Source organism: Muntiacus reevesi, chromosome 18 (genome assembly GCF_963930625.1).
Source record: "Muntiacus reevesi chromosome 18, mMunRee1.1, whole genome shotgun sequence".
NCBI classification, from domain to species: domain Eukaryota; kingdom Metazoa; phylum Chordata; class Mammalia; order Artiodactyla; family Cervidae; genus Muntiacus; species Muntiacus reevesi.
Window position 1 is genome coordinate 1,642,536 of NC_089266.1, and position 21,781 is coordinate 1,664,316.

A 21,781-nucleotide genomic window follows, 5' to 3' on the forward strand; every position below is an offset into this window, starting at 1 on the left:
CGGGTGCTCGCGGCGTCCGAACGGGGACAGGTGAGGGGCGGCAGGTGACGGGCGACGGGAGTCCCCGGTCGGAGGCCGCGGACCAGGGACGCGTTGGGACCGAAACAAGGGCAGAGGGAGGACCACTCCGGGCGGTGAAGGGCGAGGGTCCGCCTGCGGGGCCGCTGTCCCTTTAAGGTTGCCGGGGCGACGGCTCTGGCCAGAGCGAGGCTCATTGACGTCAGCAGCCGGGCGCTGATTGGCTGCGGCGCGGCCGTTTCCGGTGGCGCCGTTGCGGAGCCGCTATCGCCGAGTGGAGCGGAGCCGGGAGGGCGTCGCTGAGGGAGTCCCGCCGGCCGTCTCCGAGCCCGCAGCCCAGCCCGCCGCCGCCCATCCGCAGGTGAGGGGGCTCGCGGGCCCCGGCGCTCCTCGCCTCGCCTCCCGCCGCCCGCCCGGGGGCGCCGGGCCGACCCAAGATGGCGTCGCGGGGCGAGCCCTGCGGGGGGATGGCCGCCCGCCCGCGCGGCCTCTCCTCACGACTGCCGCGGGCCCCGCGCTGACCGGCGTCCGCGCCCCGGGCCGTCCCGGAGGCTCCCGGCTCCCAGTGCGGGCCCGCCCCTGCCGCCGCGCTCGCCCTCCCCCCACAAGGGCGGCGGCGCGGGGCCTGCGGAGCCCCCAGCCCTTCCGGCCGCCTGGGGGGCGGGGGCCGTGCTTTTCCCCCGCGGCCGCCTCCGCGTCCGCTCGCGGCGATCCCCGACCGTCCCGGCCAGCCGCCCGCCCCGCCCCGCCCCCGCGGCGGCGGCCGCCGGCCTCCCCCGTCAGTCTCCTCTCGTCAGCCCCCTCTCGCCGGCCTACCCCGTCATTCCCCTTTCGTCAGCCCCGTCTCGTCGGCCTTCTCTCGTCGGCCCCCCTCTCGCCTTCCCCGCCTCGCTGACCCCCCTGGGGTCTCCCCGCGGCTTTCCGACCGGAGTGAGATGGGGGCCTCCCTCCCGCGGCCCGGGCCCAAGTGCCGCGAAGGGCACGTCCCTGCCCTCCTCCGACACGTCCGGGGTACCCGGGAGCCCCCGCCCCCCCGCCCCCCCAGTCCGGGGCACGCGCGTCCGCGCCGGGAGGAGCCCGCGGGAGTGGCCTTCTCCGTGGTCCCCGAGGATGACCCCCAGGAAGGACTGGCCGCGGCCTGAATGAGCGACCTTCTCAAAGGGTCTGACATAATTCCTCGCGTCTAACCCCTTGGATACGGCGTTGTGTTAATATCACAGCTGACTTTCCAGAAGAACGAATCCCAGTGTTTTTTTAGGAGACACAATGCAGTGTCCGTTTTTTAGCAGTTAAATAACTGGGGACGAGGGAGAGCTAAATTGTAGGCTGTTAGAACTGAGTACAAGTGCAGAGTGAATCTATTCCATTAAGAAATTAAGACCGTGAAATACGGATTTTCCGGGGTTCACACGATGAACGCATCAATCCTGGGGCATTTCTATTAATATGCCGCCAAATTACCAGTGTCCTCTTTCTGGGTTGCAAACAAAAAGCCAGTTTCACCTCTTGGACCCATTTCTCTCATTTCTACCACAGACCTGACCTTTGAATGATTTTCTCTGGTCAGTTGAAAACATGTATTGATAATCCCGAAATGTATCTCAATGTTTCGAAACAGAGAAAGATCTCATTGACCGTTTTTGGTGTCTTTCAGTACAATGTATTTTCTAAAGCAGAAAATCCTGAAGTGGATTTTAAGTTGGTATGGTTGTCTGACTTGTGGAAGAGGCAGGTGTAAATCTATCTTAAAGTAATCTGTGTGTGTGTGTGTGTGTGTGTGTGTGTGAGAGAGTGAGTTTATTTCTGAAGGACCAGCAGGTCTCTCTTTCTCTCTCTCCTCTTTAATTTATGTGCCTGTCAGGTGTCTACAAACTTTCTCATGGTCTGTTAATTAGTCTATTGTTATTGACCTTTACCATGAAAGCTGTCAAAACAAAAGGAGTAACAGCATTTTGTACTGTGGCTGTGGCTCTTCCCTGTGCTGTTTCTTTGTCCTTTGAAATTTAGTTTGATCTCATTGGTTTTGTGCGCATTGAATTTGGGAAACATGAGTTAGTACTGAAATCTCTTGTGGAGTGGAGAGCACTTCACCTTTATCTTCTGATCTTAATTACATGATAATTAGGAGTTGGAAGGAAAACGGGTTTGTGACTCTCTTGTTAAGTTAGTGAGCTTTGAATTCCAGGCTAAGATTAGCCGCCCAATATTGCATTTATTTTACTTCACATCGAAGTAGTTTAAACCCTCTAAAATTCACTAAATGTAGTTTATCTATTGAGTCTTCATGTGAGTTAAAAACTTGATGTTTTAACATTTCCCTATTCAAATCTTTTATAGTTTACTTGTTAAGATGTTTATATGGTGTTTTTGTTTTTGTTTTTCTTTCTATTAGTAGCGTTAAAGATTTTCCCTTTTACTAGTGGATAATTGTGTTATCGTTTAAGACTGGAATCTGGTACAAAGAGTCTGGGATTAAAAATTGGTTTTTTAACTCATCTGGATTTTCTTTTGTGTCTTAAACCATTTTGGTTGTGTTGGCTGATGAGAGCCTGTGCTCCAGTGGTTTGCTGGGTGAGATCGGCCTGCTCCCCTGGGATCCAGGTTATGTGAAGGGGACGTCAGATGTTCCTCATGGTGCTTCCTTGCTTTCACCAAGCGCTGACTGGCATACCTTCTAATTCTCTGTCCTGTTTACCCTTTGCACGCTTCCCGCGTCGTCATGATTTCTTTTGCAGAAGAGAACTGAATGAAATTCCCTTGGGGCCTGCCTGACTCCTCAGCACCAGCCCCGCCAGGAGAGCTGCTGACACTTCCTCTCTTGGCCCGGGGGCCGGCTGCGTGCGTGCCTCTCGGGGCCTGGGTGCAGCACTTCCTAGCCCGCGTGTGCCTTCTCCTCATACTTCACTCCCTGGCCCTCACCTCCCTGTTTTAAAATTAAAAAAACCTACCTAGTGAGAATGAAGTCTTTGTGAATCAGTTGCCTGGTGAATTTGCTAAGACGAAGGCCAGCTTGACGTTTGCTGTTTGTGAATAGTTTTCCCAAGCTTCTGTGTCTTCTCCGTAGTGAACCATGGCATCCGGCACCACCGCCAGCGAGGAGGAGCGCAGCCTCCGGGAATGCGAGCTCTATGTCCAGAAGCACAACATCCAAGCGCTGCTCAAGGACTCCATCGTGCAGCTGTGCACCGCCCGGCCCGAGAGGCCCATGGCCTTCCTCAGGGAGTACTTCGAGAAGCTGGAGAAGGTAAAAATAAATGGGAGAGCTGACCCTTATGGTTGTTAAATGCAAGGCTGGATAATGTCACTGATCTCTTATCTTTGGGAAGAAAAGGAGTGCTGACCAAATAATTTATAATCATCATCATCATTTAAAATAGAATTTCAGAAAAGAATACAGTTAATGCATTTGTAGTAATTTGTAACTTTGTAATCAGAATTTATCGGAACTACTCTGAATGCTCAATTTACTTGACTAACAGGTTTTCCAACCATAGTTCCTTGTAACTGTTTTAATTGATACATAAAATGGACCAAATGAAATAACTGAGTTGGTTCAGTTGATTGGAAGTAGTACAACACTGGTCAGCAGAAACTATTGCAAGTTTGTAAACCGATTATATTCCAGTAAAAATTAAAAAATAAAAATGGTACATCAGTGGTGTGAGTTGAGAACTTTTGCAGTACTTGAAAGCATTTAATGTTGTTTTCTTCAGCAAAACAAGTAAACTTGTAGGCTTTATCCTGCGTTTGAAATCACTGTTCTGGAGCATACAAGTCTGGCTTGTGACTTGTGTATCAGAAGCTCTGAGTTGTCCAAGTGTGTTTGACTGTAGGATGTGTCCCAACGTAAGTTGACTCTGGAGCAGAGAGAGTAAGATTGATGGCTGTCAGAATTTTACTTTATTTACAATTCTGGTCAGGACTTGTTTCCTCTTGAAAAAAAGAGATTCAGTTTTTACTCATTGTTGTTCATCCTTATTGTGTGTGTGTCAGTCGGACCTAAGCATGGGGTATGTGCTTTTCTAAGCAAAGTGGTCATTTTTCATCAAGGTCAGTGCTTTAGTTCAATCCCTTCGAAGAAATGATGAATGAGAAAGTTTGGATTGTTAAGAGTTTTGAGTAGTTTGTTTGATTTGCTCCTGAAATTTGAGCAGGATAAAGTTACAGATTTTCTTAACTCATATTGAAGTTTTGATGTGGTTCATAATGACTGTGAATCACTTGGGAGGCGTTTTCTTAGGTGTATGATTGTTAATTATCTAGTTGTATTGCAGAAAGGTTTATACTGTATTCCACTGGTTTGGACAACTTCTCAAACAGCATAATTTATTAGTAAAAGAATCTGTTTTACTAATGTTCAGAAAATGTTTGGGTGGCTCAGTGATTGGACTCTTCTTCGCGTTTTCTTGGAAAGCTGTTGAAATTGGTTTTTAGTACCATGGTTAGAATTTAAAACAGGAAAGCCTAACCAGCCCCAGTGACTGTAGCCTTGGTGTTCTGGATTGTGGTGGAAGGTCTGGTTTTCCTCTCACTGAAGCAGTTGCTGGTAGTGGAGCGTTGTCGCGCCAGGCTGCTGTGCGCCTTCCCTCCCCGTTTGGAAGTGAGGTGCGTTCCTGGAGGTCTGGTTCTGAAGTCGGTCACTGTAAGGTGATCCCTCTGCTCCCTGGACATCAATAGAGCCACCCGCTGAGCGGCCGAGGTGGGTGAGACGTGAAGTGTGTGTCTTTTTATAGGGAGAGTGGAGTGGGGTGCTCATTTCAGGGCTTGTTTTTTCATGGCCCTGTTGGAGCACTGACTGCAGGGAAAACAGGAGAGGATCATGCAAGTAGTTTCTTTGCACCTGGGATTTTTAGATGTGATGTGTGTTGGCCTCTCTACCTTTTAATAGAGTCACAGCTTACCGCTTTTTCTGTAATTCATGAATTTTTGTTCATTTGCATTCATTCCTTTAGCCAAGGTTGAATACAGATATCCAGACATTGGAGAAACTAGAGTTTCAGCTGTTCAACAGGTCATTTTTCTGTACATTAGGTGTTGAGTTATGTGTCTGAAAATACAGTCACACTCTTGTCACCTCTTTGCCGTGCTAACCAGGGCTCATGTTTCTGGTTCCCTCAACTGCTCAGTAAGAAATGCCCCAGAAACCTATCTCAGTTGGTCCTTTGACAGCGTCTGCGTTTTGCTTCAGACGGCTGTTTGTAATCCGAGTCCTCTTCTGTGTGTGTTCATTTGAACCCTGCCAACTATTAGATGAGAGGATTTGTGATGGCGCTGACCGTGGAGTGCCTCCCGAGTGCCAGGTGCGGTGCGAGCCCTTGACCTTTTATGAATACTCATTACTTCAAGCGTGTGCGGTTGGTGATTGTCACCGTTTTACAGAGGAAGCAGTAAAGCTAAGAGGGGCCAGGGGACTTGGCCGTGGTCACACAGGGACCAGCTTTTGTTGCAGCGCTTCATGACCCCTGGGTCTCGGTGGTTACTCCACATGTCCTGATACTTGGCCACGTGCAGCCATCTGTGCTCAGCCCATCTTTCTTGGCTGCACATGTCTTGTTCTGGGGTCCAGTTGAAGGAGCAACCATAGATAAGGCGCACTGTTCTCAAGGCAGAGCGGGTCAGACGCTCCAGGGGCCAGACTGCACTCTTACAAGAACAAGCCACGTACCAAACCCCGAGCCAGTGGGCTGGGACGTCGACTTCACCCTCTGGGAAGAATGGGTGTCAGGGCAGGGAGGATGGTGCAAACACGTTGGGTTAGCCACGGGCACGGAATCAGAACTTAATGTGCTGGGATGCATTGACAGTAAGTGGACTGGGAGGGGTTCTTTTGAGGAGTGAGGGGACTGAACCATGACAGCTGCAAGGAAATGCATAAAAACGTGTCACAATGCACAGTAGAGATGGGTGCCCTCAGCAGTGGCTCTGTCATCAGGACCAGGCTACATCCAAGTGCTGTTGACGATGGAACCCAGAGAGCACTGTTACAACCGCAGTGCTCTCGGCACTTCAGAATTGTCTAAGACAACAAAAATGCACTTAGAAGTTACTTCCAAATGAAGGGTTGCTTGTGAGACTTTTCATGAATTTTTTTTGAAATATCAATGACAAATCTTGGGTAGAATCTGTTTTCATTTGTGCTCTTGAACTTTAAACTTTGGGGAGACTTGAGTTTTAAAGTTCTCTGTTAATATGGAATGAGAAAAACCTTACCTGTTACTGTAATTACCAGAATGACAGTGAAGTGGATTTTCTTTGAAAATTTTTTAAAAAACAATTTGGTTACATATTTGCCCGTGGTTCAGCATGACAATCAAAAGTCTTTTTCCTACTTCTTTGTCTCCCTGGAATGCTGCCTGAGTTGCATCATATACGGGCATTTATACGATTGTGTCCAGTGTGCATGGTATCCCATTGTATGGATGTACATTAATGCGTGGTACTTAATCACCACATTGATGACCGTTTTGGTGGTTTCCGGTATTTTGCTGTTAAAAGCTTTGGTATAATGAATAACTCTGTGTATCTTGTAATTCCACATACATGCATGTTTTAAAATAAATTCCTAACATAGGCACACTGGATTATTTGATCAACAGGTAAGTGCATTTGTAACTAAATATGCAAATACATTCACGTTAGTTTTGTTATAGGCCTTTGTTACTGTGTTTTTAATTGAAAAATCTAAAGAGATGAGAAAAATAAAGCTGGTTCCTCCCTCCAAAAAATAAAAAGATCAGGCACAAGTCTGCTGATAGAAATAAGCACTGTTCTTGCCTCAGTGGTGGTTGTTCTAGATGGTTCTTGCTGCACTTGTGTGTTCTTTGATTTGTCTTGATGCCAGACGCAGAACTGAGTATCAGGCGGGAGAAAAAGCCGCCCCTCCTTAAATTCTTTTTTATCAGAATTTTTCAGAAATAATTAGTAAATGCTGTCATTTAGAATTTGAAGGCTGTTTTAGGAAAAGAATGGAGAATGAGTCATGAAGAGAAGGTGATAGCTCACCATTCTTGGCTTTTTTCATTCGGGTTTTACGTCAGTCATAACTCATTCTCTACTGCAGACCTGAGAGGGATTTCTTTTTAAGTCCCTAGATCTGAAAAATAAGATTGTTAAATAGTTGATCTTGGTTTCATATGGATTGGCTTAATAAGTTGTTAAAAAACAGGTAAACCAAATGTCAGCCCTGCCTGTAAAGAATGCTTCCAGCTCTGTTAGGATAAGTATTGTTATGTCTGATCTTAGTTGAAGTCCAGGTTCCCATCACATTTCATTATTTTGTTGAATATGAATCCTGCAGGCTCAGCACTCTCTCGTATTGTTTTTTGTATTCCCCCTGCCTAATGTAGATGTGGCATGGCAGGTCCGCAGAGTGTGTATTGAGTTAATGGAGTAACCTGGTAGTCTAGACTTTCTTATGTCACTTTGCTGTGCCTGGGTGATATTCCTAGATGGCATGCATGGGCAAGGCAGGGATCTCACACTCATTTCCCAGAGTTTTGTTTTGCAGTTTATTACTGTTGAGTGCATTATAGATCATTGCCAGTTTATTACTACAATGAGTGTATAACTTTTTATTTGCACGTTATGTGCCCTTGTACCAGTGGCTTTTTGTTTGTTAGTTGGTATAGGTCTATCACCATCTGAGGAGCAGTATAACCCTTTCAGGGCATCTCTCTTCAAACTCGACTCTCCGTTTTCTCCCGTTCGTGGTCGGCCTTTGCCCCTTAACTTTCGCGTCGGTAAGGAGAGGTCTGCAGTGACCGAGAAGGACTGTCATTAGAGTATGAGAGCGCCAGTGAAGAGCGCTTGATGGGGGTCTCGTTTTATAAACTTGTAATTTTTCAGGAGGAGGCAAAGCAGATCCAGAACCTGCAGAAAGCAGGCAGCCGTGCCGACTCTCGGGAGGATGAAATCTCCCCCCCGCCCCCCAACCCCGTGGTGAAGGGCCGGCGGCGACGTGGGGCCATCAGCGCCGAGGTCTACACGGAGGAGGATGCTGCGTCCTATGTTCGGAAGGTACCTGCACGCGGGAATGTCTCCGCTGATGAACACGCGCTGTTCCCAGTAGTAAACGAGACAGGGTGGGTCGTACTCCATCCTGCGCACTGGGGAGCAGGTTTCTGCAATAATAGGCCATCAGAGGAGGTATCTATAGTGATTATAAAACAGTGAGTACTTGAGTTTGGGGGATTTTCTTTTCCGTGGTGTTGTTTTGCAGTGAAAGACCAGGCAGTACTCCTTTTTGTCTTGAATCGTGGTGTCAGTTTTTTGACGTCTTCTCACTCACGTGGTGGCTTTAACATTTTGCTCTGTAAGCGTCATTCATCTCCATTGGCTCTTTCTCAGAGCCAGTCTGCCATTTCCAGTTAAGAGATTAGCCTGAAGGGGGAAGATAATTGAGCTGGCAAGAGGGTGTGAGACTAACAGTAAATGATCATACTTTAGAAGATGACCAGTTACCGTAAAATGCTTAGGTGTGCCTCAGTAATGACCTTGGGTAAGGTGGTTGTTGACTAGGAACCAAATACCAGCCTTTCAGTACAGGCCTAGTTGTAGACAAAGGGGATTAATTAGTATTTGTTCTCTCAAAGTCAGTATTTGTGGGTCAAAGATAGTGTGAGAGTGTTGTGTTGAAAATACTTAACTCAAAGCAGCCTTGTTCAAATACCTAAGGTAGCTTGACATCTAATTGAAGTGTCGGTGGCAGTCATGAAGTCGTTTTGGTTTTTGGAATGTATGGAGTGGTCATTGGCTTTCTGCTCTTTCTAGGTTATACCCAAAGATTATAAGACAATGGCTGCTTTAGCTAAAGCCATTGAAAAGAACGTGCTGTTCTCACATCTGGACGATAACGAGAGAAGGTAGGTGATGCTATTTTTCTGGTACAGTTGGGATCCCAAACTAGCTGCCTCGTTGTTGCAGGTTTTAAAGGGTCTTCATAATTGTTCACCTGGTGCCACTCCAGGCTGAAAATCTGGAAGCTCTAAGGTTAACTAACAGACTAAGGTCTGTTAGTTCTAAGGTTAATGTTTTGTAACACGAAGCCTTCTCTCTCTGCAGTGACATTTTTGACGCCATGTTCCCTGTTTCCTTTATTGCTGGAGAGACTGTTATTCAGCAGGGTAAGGGTGGCTGCTTTTATGCAAGTGCTGTTATTAAAGCTGTCAAGTTTTTTTCCTCTTTAAGCCTACCATCTTCCTTTTGGTATACTGTTGGATTTTCTTATTTCTTTAATTAAAATCTTCTGAACTAAAAGTAAAAGGCACGCTTTGAGTAAGGGACTGATATTTCCCTAATGTCAGTATAGTTTTGTTTATAGTAACTGTTAAAGAAAATTCGTGCATTTCTACTTTATAAGGAATTCCAGAGCCACATATATTTTATATATCCTTTTTATGGATTATTAACCAGTCAGAGGAAAATAAAGTAAGAATAAGCCTCACACTCAGATTCTTCATCATCTAGCCCATCTCTGTACAAGGCTCTGTACCTTCTGCTGACTCTATTTTGCCCACACACCCTGACATGGAGCTCATGTTTTGGGTGTTCCCTCATTTTTCCTATCTATTTACTCTCAGTATTTCCATGGGTTTTCATAATCCGTATATTTTCTTCTTTAGTGACAAGGTGATATGTTGTTACTATTGTATCTTGTTTTGTTGTTTTGGATGACATGGCAGTTAACATTTCTATACATATAAGTGGCTTGCTTAAGTTATTTTTCAGAGGCATCTTCACCATGAGATGACTGATGACCTGGTCAGTTTTATGACTTGTAAAATATATTGCTCGACTTTTTGGTTTGATTTGTTCTTTAATTTATAATTTGCTTCTGACTTTTTTACTCTCCTCACTTTTAGGTGATGAAGGGGATAACTTCTACGTGATTGACCAAGGAGAGATGGATGTAAGATTTAATAATAGCAAAAATATGTCGAGAATCTTAAAAGTCAGCTTGTTATTTACTGCTTTTTATTTATTTTTTATTTACTGCTTTTTAGAGTGTCTGAAGGACTATTACATCCTTGTATGTTAGATTCCTTTTGCCAAATGTTTTACTGACATTAAACCTTTTAAATAGAATTTCTTTGACTGAATGTACAGTTCAGAACTTCTGCTAGGTTAGCAGTTAAGGGCATGTGTGCCTGCTTTTGAGTAGGATAAGGTCGGGGGAGGCTCGGCAGGTCATCAGCTGGGAGACTTGGTAGAGCCTTCTGTACTGTACATCTTGTCCCTCCCATAAGAGTGTTAGAAAAGTCGGTGGCATAGCAAGTAAAATGCTAACCAGCACAGTGCCTGGCCCAGGCTTTTATAAATACACTTGTTCAGTGGCTAAGTTGTGTCCAACTCTTTGCAACCCCATGGACTGCAGCACGCCAGGCTCTTCTGTCCTCCACTCTCTCCTGGAGGTTGCTTATAGTCATGTCCATTGAGTCGGTGATGTTCTCTAACCATCTCATCCTCTGCTGCCCCTTTCTCCTTTTGGCTAGTAAATACGTAACAAGTACTGTTAATGCCTGGTTCACTTTTTTGCTCTCATCATCCCTTCTGAGGGCCTTTTTCTTACCAGATAATTAAACCAGGTAAATTATAGACACTCTGAACATACTTGATTTGTCAGAAGTCAGGTGTCTTGCTCTGCTGTGTACCGGAGAGATAACATTTAATTTTCTGCAAAGTTCAGGATTCTGATCTCTTAAAAAAGAGTGTGCAGGTTTTTAATTCGTATGTATTTGTGTCTGTAGAGATAACCAGTTCTTTTGTATTTTAGGTCTATGTCAACAATGAATGGGCAACCAGTGTCGGGGAAGGAGGGAGCTTCGGGGAGCTCGCTCTGATTTATGGGACTCCTCGAGCGGCCACTGTCAAGGCCAAGACGAACGTGAAACTGTGGGGCATTGACCGGGACAGCTACCGAAGGATCCTCATGGTGAGGCCCGTGGGGGTGGGTGCAGACCACTGTCCAGGCTGTGTGACTCGTGTTCGACAGTACCACCGCGGGAAGATGGGAATACTTCTCCTTGTAATGACTGAACGCTTGACCTTCGCATTACCCACTACACCGTTTGCGACAGAGATCTTTTAGAACAGAACTTTGGCTGAAACAATACAGGAGACAAACACGGGGTGTGTATGCAGTGGTCAGCTGATGTTTGGAACTGTCTCCACTGGTCAGCACATCTTCCTTTAGCCAGTCTTCACACAGACAGACGGCTTGATGGATGCTGCTCTGACGCTTCTATGGTAGCAGTTTGAGTTCCTTCTTTTTATGGAGGTTTAGGGTTGTGGAGAAGGACCCTGAGCTGGAAGTATACTCAGCTTTACTTCGGGGTTTTCTTCTTTTTTGTTTTTTTTTTGGGAGAACTGGTTATTTGTTTTTTTGACATTTCAGTATTTGATGAATTCTTTATCTATATACCTGGTGTTCTTTTTAGGAGCAGGTTACTGAGAACTTTTTATTGAACACAGACCTTAGCATCTTCAGCAGGAGAAAACAAGCAAGCTCTGACCGACTGCTGTTGTTAGTTTGCCTGAAACATTTCTTACTCCACAGCGTTGTGTGGATTACACATTTTAGAGATATGACTTTCTTTTTTTCATTTACAGGGAAGCACACTGAGAAAGCGAAAGATGTATGAGAAGTTTCTTAGCAAAGTGTCTATTTTAGGTAAGTTGGAAAGTTGCATGGAGAATCGCTAAATTGAAGTGTTAGTAATGCTTAAGGAAATGGATTCTGTTTCATAAAGATTGCTTGAGTTATCAGTATTTTTTCATAGTAACAAAAAACACAGGAATGTGGAGCTGAAGTTTGGCTACGAAGTAATTTCAGTGTGTGTTTAGTTTGCTAGTGGGTGGCTGACCTCTTAGTTAGAAATAAGTGCTACTGATTTCCTCCTGGAAGGATAGAAAGGCTGGACGTGTCCTCTAGACGGTGGATGGCTGGTTATCCCCGGGACGTGGTCTCCACTGCTCCGTGAGTTTTTTCAGTTCAGGAAAGTGAGTGTTGCCAAGAATGTGTGTCTTCTGTGGAAAGGTTTGGTGTCACTTGCTAGCTTTCTCTGAAAAAATGCTAGAAGTTTGAGGAAATGTAGAGCAGCGTAATCAGAGGTGCTTCTATGTGATCTGTTTTGTGGACTTGGAGACATTATTACAAGCTGCTCTTCATTGGGAAGGAATGGTGAGTTTCATAAGGTCACACAGTCTTAATCATTGCTTTTTACAGTGACTTAACTTTTGTGCCCTTACTTTTCCTTTCTTGGAAATGATTACTTTCTAGTGTCTCAAGTGTCAGTTTGGCCTTTGGGAACATAAGTTATTTTTTAGTTATTCTTGTTTTGTAAATAAATGAGGTATTTCTCTGCATTTCTGGAGCAGACTCTTTCTGGGTCCTGTCATTGCGGGCTTGATTTGCATTGATGGCGGCCTTTGGCAATACTTAATGACCACACTCTCCATTCCTCTCCCACTGGATGCAGTTGGTGTGGACTTAACTGGCTCCTGGGCCCCTGAATTCAGGAGGGCACTTGGGCCACCTGTGAGTGACGGGGGGTTGTTGCTAAGAGAGAGGTAGTTGAAGACAGGTGCTGAGTTGAATCTGAGCCACACTAGAGTGCTTTAGTTGACTTTTTTATACTTTTTGTTTTGAAATTTTTAGCAATACCAAGTAACATAGAGAAAACTCTTTTGATATCTGCTTTTTAGAATCTCTGGACAAGTGGGAGCGTCTCACAGTAGCTGATGCATTGGAGCCAGTCCAGTTTGAAGACGGGCAGAAGATTGTGGTTCAGGGGGAGCCGGGTGATGAGTTCTTCATTATTTTAGAGGTAAAGACGGGGCAGCCCCGGAGGGGGACGGGGCAGTCACTGGTCCTCAGTCACAGCTGCTGTTTTGGGGTTACCTGACAGTTTTAGTTACAGGTTATCATTCCCTTTCAAATGCAGACGTTTGCTTTTCTGCTGCTGCTAAGTCGCTTCAGTCGTGTCCGACTCTGTGCGACCCCATAGACGGCAGCCCACCAAACTCCCTGTCCCTGGGACTCTCAAGGCAAGAACACTGGAGTGGGTTGCCATTTCCTTCTCCATGCTTTTCTGCTAGGCCACCACATTTTAAATGAGTTTAAGTCAGAATTGTGGGAAGTATTAGCCAGATTCTGATCTACTCAAATTACTTCTGCTTATACAGGCCAGACAGAACTCGGCCACTCAACTCACAGACTATGAAGTGATGTACATTTCTGTTAAAAGCATGCCTTTGGGCTGTTTGGCAATAAAGGGCCCAGCTCAGGTCTTTAAATTCTCTGTTTTCCTGTGTTTTATATGCTCATGACCGCCGACATGGAGATCTGCACAGCTGGTGTGCTGTGAGTGTGATCAGGAGACACTGCCGGTGTTTCTCGAGCCAGGGGTTGAGGAAGTCTTCGTGAGGAGGGCCAGGCAGTAACTAGTCCAGGCTTTCTGAGCCCTGGTGTTTCTTTTGCAGACAGAACTCTTCTCACAGTGAGACAGCAGGCAGGGACAGCACCTAGAGGAGTTGGTGTGTCGCTCATGTATAGCTGTGTCTATAAAGAGGCGGTGTGCCTGGACCTGGCGCTCCTCCTGCAGTTTCTCACCTCAGTCCCAACCCTGGAAGCCCCTCAGCCTGATGCGAAGCCCCCCAGCGGGGCGCTGGAGGTCAAGCCTGTGCTGACTCTTCAGTCCTCTTCATGACATGAACGCAGAGGATTTGAAATAGCTGCTGAATTTTTTTTCTTTGCAGAGCTCTATAAAGTTGCACAGGGCGTTCGACATGTCCCCAGGAGTCGGCCGTATTAACACGCGTTGCTCTCTGGTCTCCCATCACAGGGCTCGGCCGCTGTGCTGCAGCGGCGTTCAGAGAACGAGGAGTTCGTGGAAGTGGGAAGGTTGGGGCCCTCGGACTACTTCGGTAAGCGGGTCCCTCAGGGTGAAGTCCCTTCTCGGCAAGCTTCCCAGCCCTGCCTGGTCTTGTTTTCCTTCTCCTGCATTTCAGTTTTTACTTTAGTGTTTGGCTCTCGGAGAGTTTGGCCTTTACTCAGTTAATACGTTACTGTCTCACGTCTGTCGTTGGACTGTTTTTTTCTGAATTGCGGATGTCGTGTGGCCTGTGCGGGTCTCTCTCTGCTCTGAGGGCGCCTCCGGGAAAGCGTTCCGGGAGTGCGCCCGCGCTCAGCCCTCTCTCCCCTCCAGGCGAGATCGCTCTGCTGATGAACCGGCCCCGTGCAGCCACCGTGGTGGCCCGTGGCCCGCTGAAGTGCGTCAAGCTGGACCGGCCGCGGTTCGAGCGTGTCCTCGGCCCGTGCTCCGACATCCTCAAGCGCAACATTCAGCAGTACAACAGCTTCGTGTCCCTGTCTGTCTGAGGCGGCGCCGCGCCCTGGCCGCCACGCCGACGCTCTGCCCGCGCGGCGCCCCGGGGCCGCGGGCGCCGCAGCTTCTTGTTGGCTTCTGTTCCAGTTGCTTTTGTGGCACCGTTTTTATTTTGGAGCATTACTGAGTGCTCACACAGTTAAATAAATAGAAGGATTCTCTGGAGACTCTGCTGTCCCTGCTTCTCTGTGCAGTGTTAGTGTTCACACCCGCACCCCGGCTCGCTGTCTGCCGAGGGCTGACCCCGCGCCACCGAGTTACGTGGAGCCTGAGCGGCAGCGCGAGGTCTCCTCTAAGTGGCACGCGCCTCCTGTTACCATGAGCATTCTTCAGACTGTGGCTGTGTGTGCTGTCTGTCTTCATAGAATAAGTGATTTCTCATGACGCTCTGAGGATTAGGAGCAGGTGTAGCAGACTTCACGTAGTGGGACATCTGCCTGTAGTTAAAGTAGCTTGAGGGTGGGAATGCCCAGTGTTGCTGTGATATGACCAGTTGTTTTTTTAATGAGAGTTTGTGTTGGTCAGGCAGATTTGCCAGGTCGTTTATCTCTGGTTGCTAAGGTTTCTTCTTCAGCTCAGCAGCATGTGGAGTTGTGGCTATCTGCTCCTGCTTTCTGCATTTCACACTGAAGCATAAGCTACAAATACCGGTTCTGATTTAATGACATCTGCCTCAGCTCACAGATTCTGATTAGACCTTCCTCTTTCCAGCTAGTGCCAAATACTCATCAGCAGATGCTGAATTGACAAGGAGAATTCGAGGTCTGCATTCTTGGTGGTTAACTGGGAGCTTCTGGTTAGCGTGTGTCCTTCAGGTGACCCCAGGATGGTCATCTCTTACGTTCTGCAAGCCCCGCCTCCAGGACAGACATACTCAGTGTCGATGTCGTGACAGAGGAAGGGAAGAGGGGCTGCTAAAGGGGGCGGTGGCAGGCAGGCAGAGCTCAGTGCTGGGACGCTGCCCCCTGAGTTCACTGGGCAGTGGACTTGGAAGACGTTCTTTGCTCTGCTTCTGCACCCGCACCGCTCCTCGCCCCGCTTTGAGTCAACTAGACTTTATGGGGGGTTGGGGGCGGGGTCGGAAGTGTGTGTGTTTCACACCTGTCAGAAAGGCCATCCTGCTGAGAAGTTCTGCTTCCCTATCCACTGTTCTATTCCCTGGGAAACTTTTCTGTGTAAACCTGTGTTTTGAGTCTTAACTGTATTTCAGTGTTTTCCAGCTTTATCAACCTTGTGTTACACTATTCCATGTGCACCAATGATAACCCCACTGTTCATCTTTATTGTTTTTTTAAACAGCATCTCACAGTTGCGTAATGTAGGCACTTTTATTTGCATTGTGATCTTTATAGCATAACATGTAGGGGTATACTTGGGAGTGACTGCAAGCGTTTCTTTTTCCATCTGTGTGCAACTGACTCTGATTATTAATCCCTTCTCCTTACCCTTTCCTGGGTCGTTAAATTGGTCATGGTACATGTTTTTCACAAATTTGAACAGTTTTTAGGTTGTTACTAGTTTGGAGTATAAATCTGGGAAACATTTTATTTACATTTTAGTGTGGAATAGAAAGCCACCTTATTACAAATTTTTTATTTTTCAAAATTATACTAAATGAGGATTTTTGATCTGTATTTTCTGTTTAGCTGCCTTTTTATATTTAAAAGATTAAAACTTATGTTAATTAGCTTAAAGCTTAATTTGATCTTTGTTTAAATGCCAAAACTGTACTTAACTAAATTATTTAGAATGTCATATGTTTGCACAGTTTCCTATATGTATATAATCATGTTCCATGTATATTTAGATACCTATAATGCTTCCTAAATGAATTTTGCTCTTAAGTCATTTGGCTTTGCTGTTTACCCCTTTTTGTAGTTTGTAATCTAAAAAGATTGAAGTCTGAATTTAAAAACGATCACATTTTAAGCTTTATCTTTGTGCAGTCTGGGTGTATGTGAGAAACCACAGTTGGCATCATTTGTCTCGGATAGCCTGAGCTTTAGCCGTCGTCGTTTCTGGGCTTGGTAAGGGAGTTTATGAGATCTCCTGCTCTAGACAGTGTGGACCGCCAAAGGACCATTTTGTATTGCTTCTTGGTTACGAGTCCGATTATACTCTGTGCTAATATACTCTCTTCTTTTTGTTATAGATTGTCTCAATGGTAGGTCAAGTAATAAAAACATTAAATAATTTAATTCTTTAATGAATCAGTTTTTCTTCCCTTTCTTCTTTTCTTCTCTTCTCCATCCCCACTCCCCAGAAACTCCAAATCCAAATCCGGCGTGCAAGGATGAAAATTGATTGTAAATTAGGAGATGAGGGATCACTGAAAGAGTATGTGTGTTTTCAGTGATTTCCAGTTCAGTCTGTCAGTGAATCTAAATTCCTTACTTTCAGGGTCATTGAGATGTACCAGATCTGTTTTCTGAGTGATGGAAGGAAAAGATTAAATCAAGGCAAAGAATTCCTTTTTGTTAAGGGTAGACTGGCTCTCTGGCCTTGAAACTTTCCCAGACTGAATGGAAAATACTCCTAGGTCAGCGTGCTCCTTGGTTTAAATTTAACCAAGTGCATCTGTATATTTAGGTGTGTGTCTGTGTTTCGCACACATACAAAGCCATTTCTAATATTTATCCCTCAAGTTTCTGAGGCATGGGATGATTGAGTCTGTTAGAATGGTGGGCTTCATTTCTCCACACCCTGCTGGAGCTGTGTGCTGCTTCGTAGCACATGCGCTTTGTCCAGAGGCATTCACCTCCTCCCGCGGCCCGCAAGAGTTGGAACATTTAACAGAATATAATTGAAGAGCATTTTCCTGGGCTGACTATACTGGTTGTAGATTAATTTTCCCTCTCAAACACTGGCTCATATGAAATCCTTTTTTAATGATGTGTGTATTGATGTCATAAAATTGAAGTTGTATGATGTTAGTTTTCTTAGCATCGCCTTCTTTCCAACCGTAAACTGAGGGCTGAGCCCGTTAGGCGCTGGCAAGTGTACGTCTAGATGGGCCGAAACAGCACTGAGAAGCAGCGTCTAGATCACCATTTAATGGGACCCCCAAGTAGCTGTCCCAGTAGTGAGTGCCGGGTGAGACTGGAGAGGAGAAGCTGAAATCTCTCCCTTCTTACCCTGTGGAATTTTACACAGAAGCCAGCGTTGTTGAAGGACAAATTTGTGAAGTGCAGACTCTTCACAGAGTCTGTGGTTCAGAGTCAGTGGCCCTAGGTGCAGAGCTGTGACTTCATCCTGACGCAGCCTAAAACCCAAACCCCAGATGAGGCGGGTTTCTTCCTTCTGTGGAAGCTCTGCCAGTGTAGAAAAGCAGCCCTGTGGTTTCCCCGGTCACCACTAGATGGAGAGCTTGTCATCACACAGTTGATCCTCGTTCTTCACGGAAGCTGTGTTTGCGCATTTTGCAAACCTGTCTGCTCGCTGGAATGTGTTTGTACCCCCAGGTCAGCCCTTGCAGCACCGTCAGGGTCATGCCCAGGCCGGAGCGGGGCGGAGGAGGTGCTCTCCTGCCTGACACACGCGCCCGGCCTGGGTCAGACGAGGCGGTACCCTGCCTTCTTTCAGATTTAGGCCTGTGAGCCGGTTCCCTTTCTGTTGGTCTGTTTAATGCCATTTTTTTTTCCCCTGCATTTTTGAGCAGCTCTGTTGGTGATTTCGCTGTTTAAGATGGCCCCAGAGGGGTTCTCAGCTTCTGGCTAGTGTTCGCGAGTGTAACTCACTTCTCTCAGGCGTGAGCTGCAGTGCTGTTGGCCACGGGTTCAGCATTCATGCAGCAGTAGTAGCTGGGGTATCTTCTCACACCCAACACAGACAGCAGACGATCACGGGTCGGTTGGCGGGCCAAGGTGCAACGAGAGGCTCATGGGAGCCTACACGCCTGTTTCTAATAGGAGCAGACAGCTGTCTCCCCCACTGGCTCTGGTGACTTTGTCTACCCTTTCCTGGTGGTGGCTCTTCAGTTGCCAAGTCGTGTCTGACTCTCTGACCCCATGCACTGCAGCACACCAGGCCTCCCTGTCCATCATCATCTCCCAGAGCTTGCTCAAACTCATGCTCATTGAGTTGGCGATGCCATCCAACCATCTCGTCCTCTGTCTAAACCACCATCAATAAGAGAGGCAACTACACTTCTTACAGTCTTCAGACCCAGATGCCCTCTAGGTTTGGGGGAGGCCGAGTTCCTCCAGACCTCTCCACCAGCTCACGATCCATCTGTTCCCTTTCATTTTTTTACTTTGCTATCAGTAGTAACGACAGGAACACAAAAAATTCTTACACAGAAGACAAGAATTTTCAGTCTTGGACATGTTGGAAGAAGCTGATAGTTCCAAGACTGGGGTCTTCTGTGTTATGGTGTTTTTGACAAATAGTGGAGTCTTAATTTTGGTGTTAGTGAAAGTGAAAGAACAATGGTGTGTAAGACAGGTGAGTCAGGCGGGAGGTAGGTGCCGGATACACTGGTCACACTCGGTTCTGTCACTCGGTTTGTGAAGGAGACCAGCGTCTTTATTAGTGCGGGCCACCTGAACACGAGAGCAGACCACACCTGGCTTGATGTGGAGCTGGGCTCGGCCTGCCTGGGGCTCTGCCGTCTGGATTTGGGGACCGTTTGTTCTGTCCTTTGGCCGCTTCTGCCGGCGTGTTTTCCCTGCCGTCCCTCCGTTCCCCCCACTCTGGCTCGAAGCAGGAGAAACCGTTCGTGAGGGGGGAGCCCCAGGGGCAGGGAGACTCCTCTGTGCTGCAGGCCTCTGGGGTTAAGGTCCCTCTACCAAAGACTGGTTTCTGTTGTAAAGTCAACAAACAGCTTCACAAGCCGGGTGTATTTCCGGGTTCAGTGGAAGGAACACTTTGGCATAGCTGTGACCCCCTAGGTTCTGTGGTTTTAGTTAACCTTCCTGAGCCCGTTTCCTTGGCAGTCCCGATGAGGTGGGGATTCTGTCTATGGGCGGGTCGGAGGCGGCATGCGGCGGGAGCTCGGGGGGGCGGTCTTGGTGTCCGCACCTTGGGGTGTGGCAGTGGGGGCCCTGGGGGGCCAGAAGCCCATCTAGAGTGTGTCCCCTGGGGCTGTCTCTGGGCGCACGGCCGAGGTCCTGGATGAAGTCCAGAGGTGTTGCCCTGGGACCCTCCTCAGCCTCAGTGTCTTCCCACCCCCTCATCACCAGCATCTGAGCCTCTGGCCTTTACCCGAAAAGCCGATCTGACGACATCAGCCCTTGTCGCCTGCCTACTGATTAATACGAATATACCCGTCATGTGTGTTGTCACGGGCTGTGGAGTGAGAAACAAAACCTCCGGTTCAGACGTGAGCAGGTCAGCAGAGACAGGGCTCGTGAGACAGGAAGTCCCCCAAACGCCCGGAGGCTTAGGAAGTAAAGTGGACTGAGCCCTGTCTGAGCAGGCAGTGGAGGGGAGGGCATCTAGAGCGTCAGACTGCTCCGAGCAGCCTGCTGCCCTTGGGGACCGGCGGGGCCACTGCTGGGTCTCACGGGAGCCAGCACTGTGGCTGGCGGGCGGGCCCGGGCTGCCCTGCTCCAGGCCAGCCTGGTGTCCCTGCCGGACCCGTCTTGTCCCGCTGCAGGACCCCCCTCGCTTTGCCTTTTATGGTTACCGATGCCAGTCCTGACATCCCTGATGCCAGTTCAGTCGATTTTTACTCTTTGAGATGGAAACATCCTTTCCTGATACCCTGAGCAGGTCCCTCTGTTACTTTACCTCTTGTGGTAACACGTCTGAGAAATCAGAACCAGTCAGAGTGGGTGGCTGTGTTGACTGGGCCACAGAGACTGGAATGTGAGGAGAGTGTCAAGTGTACTTTAGACCCGGTGGAGAGTCACCATGTGCAGTTTGTCTGTCTGGATCAGGAGTCGTCCTTGTGGCTATAATAAACACCTGGAGGTGTCCATCTGATGTCCTGCCATTTTATTTGTGACAGACAGTTAATGCTGTTCCAGGCCAGACCCACGTCCAGGTTCCCGGTGGGCTCAGCAGGTGTCTGTGGCCTTGATGGAGCAGAGCTGCCCCGGGGAGGGGACCCAGGCCAGTGGTCCAAGGCGGGAGGCTCACTGGGTCGCACTTCCGCTCTTGCAGAATCATCCCCTCGCCCTGCCTGCCTCGCGAGCTCCTGACCCAGGCCTCAGCCTGGATGGGGACCCTGGGGAAGCGGTGGCCCACACTCGGAGTCCACCGCAGCTCCGGTCCAGTTTCCAGGGTGTGCCTCCTCCGGCCCCTAGCTCGTCGCATTAGCCCTGCTGGAGTCTGGGGCCCACTGTCCCACGGGGCCGTCGGCCACCACGCTCTGCTCCCCGTGGGCCTCGATGCAGTCCTGTACGGTCCTGAGGACGGTCTGCAGCCTGCGGTCCAGGGCGAGGAGGTGGGGCTCCGTGAGCACGGGGCTGAGCGGGTCCTCCAGCAGCGACTCGCGCATCACGTCGCTGAGCCTGTACTCGGCCTGGGCCAGCAGCTGCAGGTGCAGGAGCGTCTTCCTCTTTATCCTGGAGGACAGAGTCAAAACCCAGTTAGCCAAGGTGAAGGGAGAAGCTTCCTGAGCTGACTTCTCGCCCCACTGCCCGCTCTGGGGGGCTCATGCTGCAGAGCCTTCTGCTCCCCCAGTGCCTTCTCGGGCACTCTAATGACACGCCGGTAAGAAGGGACTGGATGGGGTGGCGGCCAGCACCCTGCAGTCCTTGCCCAGCGGTCTGCCGAGCCGTCCGTGCTCTGAACTGTGGTGCCCCACGCATCCGGCGCTTCTTGGGGAATCCAAACAAGTGCGGAGTGAGAGCTTTTCCAGGGAATTTAAAGCTAAGGAGAGAAGCCCCCAGTAGCTGAGACGATGCTGGTGCCTGCCATCTCAAAGGCCGTGGGTACTGTTGGCTCCACCTTGTTTCTGCTCAACTCTGTGGTTCTGATTTCTCTGCATCAGACTCTGAAATGGGGTCGGGTTCACCTTTAGGGTTCCGATTTTTCTTATGTGGGACTGTGACTTGGACTCATGTGTAAGCAGCTTAAGTGTCCAGCCTCGATCACACACAACCCCTGCCTTTCCTGCTCAGGAGGAGGGGATGGCAGGTAGGGGGGCACGTGTAAGTTACCCCAGGAAGTGGAGGAAGAAAGTCCAGGCCCCGAACTTCCCAGCAGGGAATGGAGACAGTTTTGCTCTGCGTGAACCACACGTTTCTATCCAGCCTCGGACACCACCGTGAGCAGGTGCGCGGTCCTGGCCGGCTGGGCTGAGACGCCAGCCAGACTGGAGGCGGTCAGAGACGCTGCGGAGACGTGCTGGCCAGGCGGAGGCCCGGGGGCTTCCTCTCCTCCGACAAGAGGTTATGGGACTTGAGTCAGGATTCTGCTTAGATGGTGACAGG

The 21,781-nt window shown here is 48.4% G+C and overlaps 2 protein-coding genes across 4 annotated transcripts in view; one reads left to right on the forward strand and one right to left on the reverse strand.

The window, feature by feature from the left end:
• The first annotated feature begins 221 nt into the window (after positions 1–221).
• Positions 222–16,600, forward strand: PRKAR1A (protein kinase cAMP-dependent type I regulatory subunit alpha). The gene is made up of 11 exons (XM_065910278.1): positions 222–379; positions 3,083–3,262; positions 7,864–8,034; positions 8,788–8,879; positions 9,079–9,140; positions 9,879–9,925; positions 10,790–10,948; positions 11,626–11,686; positions 12,721–12,842; positions 13,860–13,941; positions 14,223–16,600. Exons 2-11 carry the CDS (start codon positions 3,089–3,091, stop codon positions 14,393–14,395), a joined length of 1,143 nt encoding a protein of 380 aa, XP_065766350.1. The 5' UTR covers positions 222–379; positions 3,083–3,088; the 3' UTR covers positions 14,396–16,600.
• Positions 16,601–16,634: 34 nt separating this feature from the next.
• FAM20A (FAM20A golgi associated secretory pathway pseudokinase) overlaps positions 16,635–21,781 on the reverse strand; it is a 42,247-nt gene continuing 37,100 nt past the window's right edge. For all 3 annotated transcript variants that reach the window (XM_065910274.1, XM_065910277.1, XM_065910275.1), the window contains exon 11: positions 16,635–20,911. In XM_065910274.1, coding sequence (XP_065766346.1) covers positions 20,647–20,911 — 265 coding nt within the window. In that variant the 3' untranslated portion in view covers positions 16,635–20,646. The remainder of the gene's footprint in view (positions 20,912–21,781) is intronic.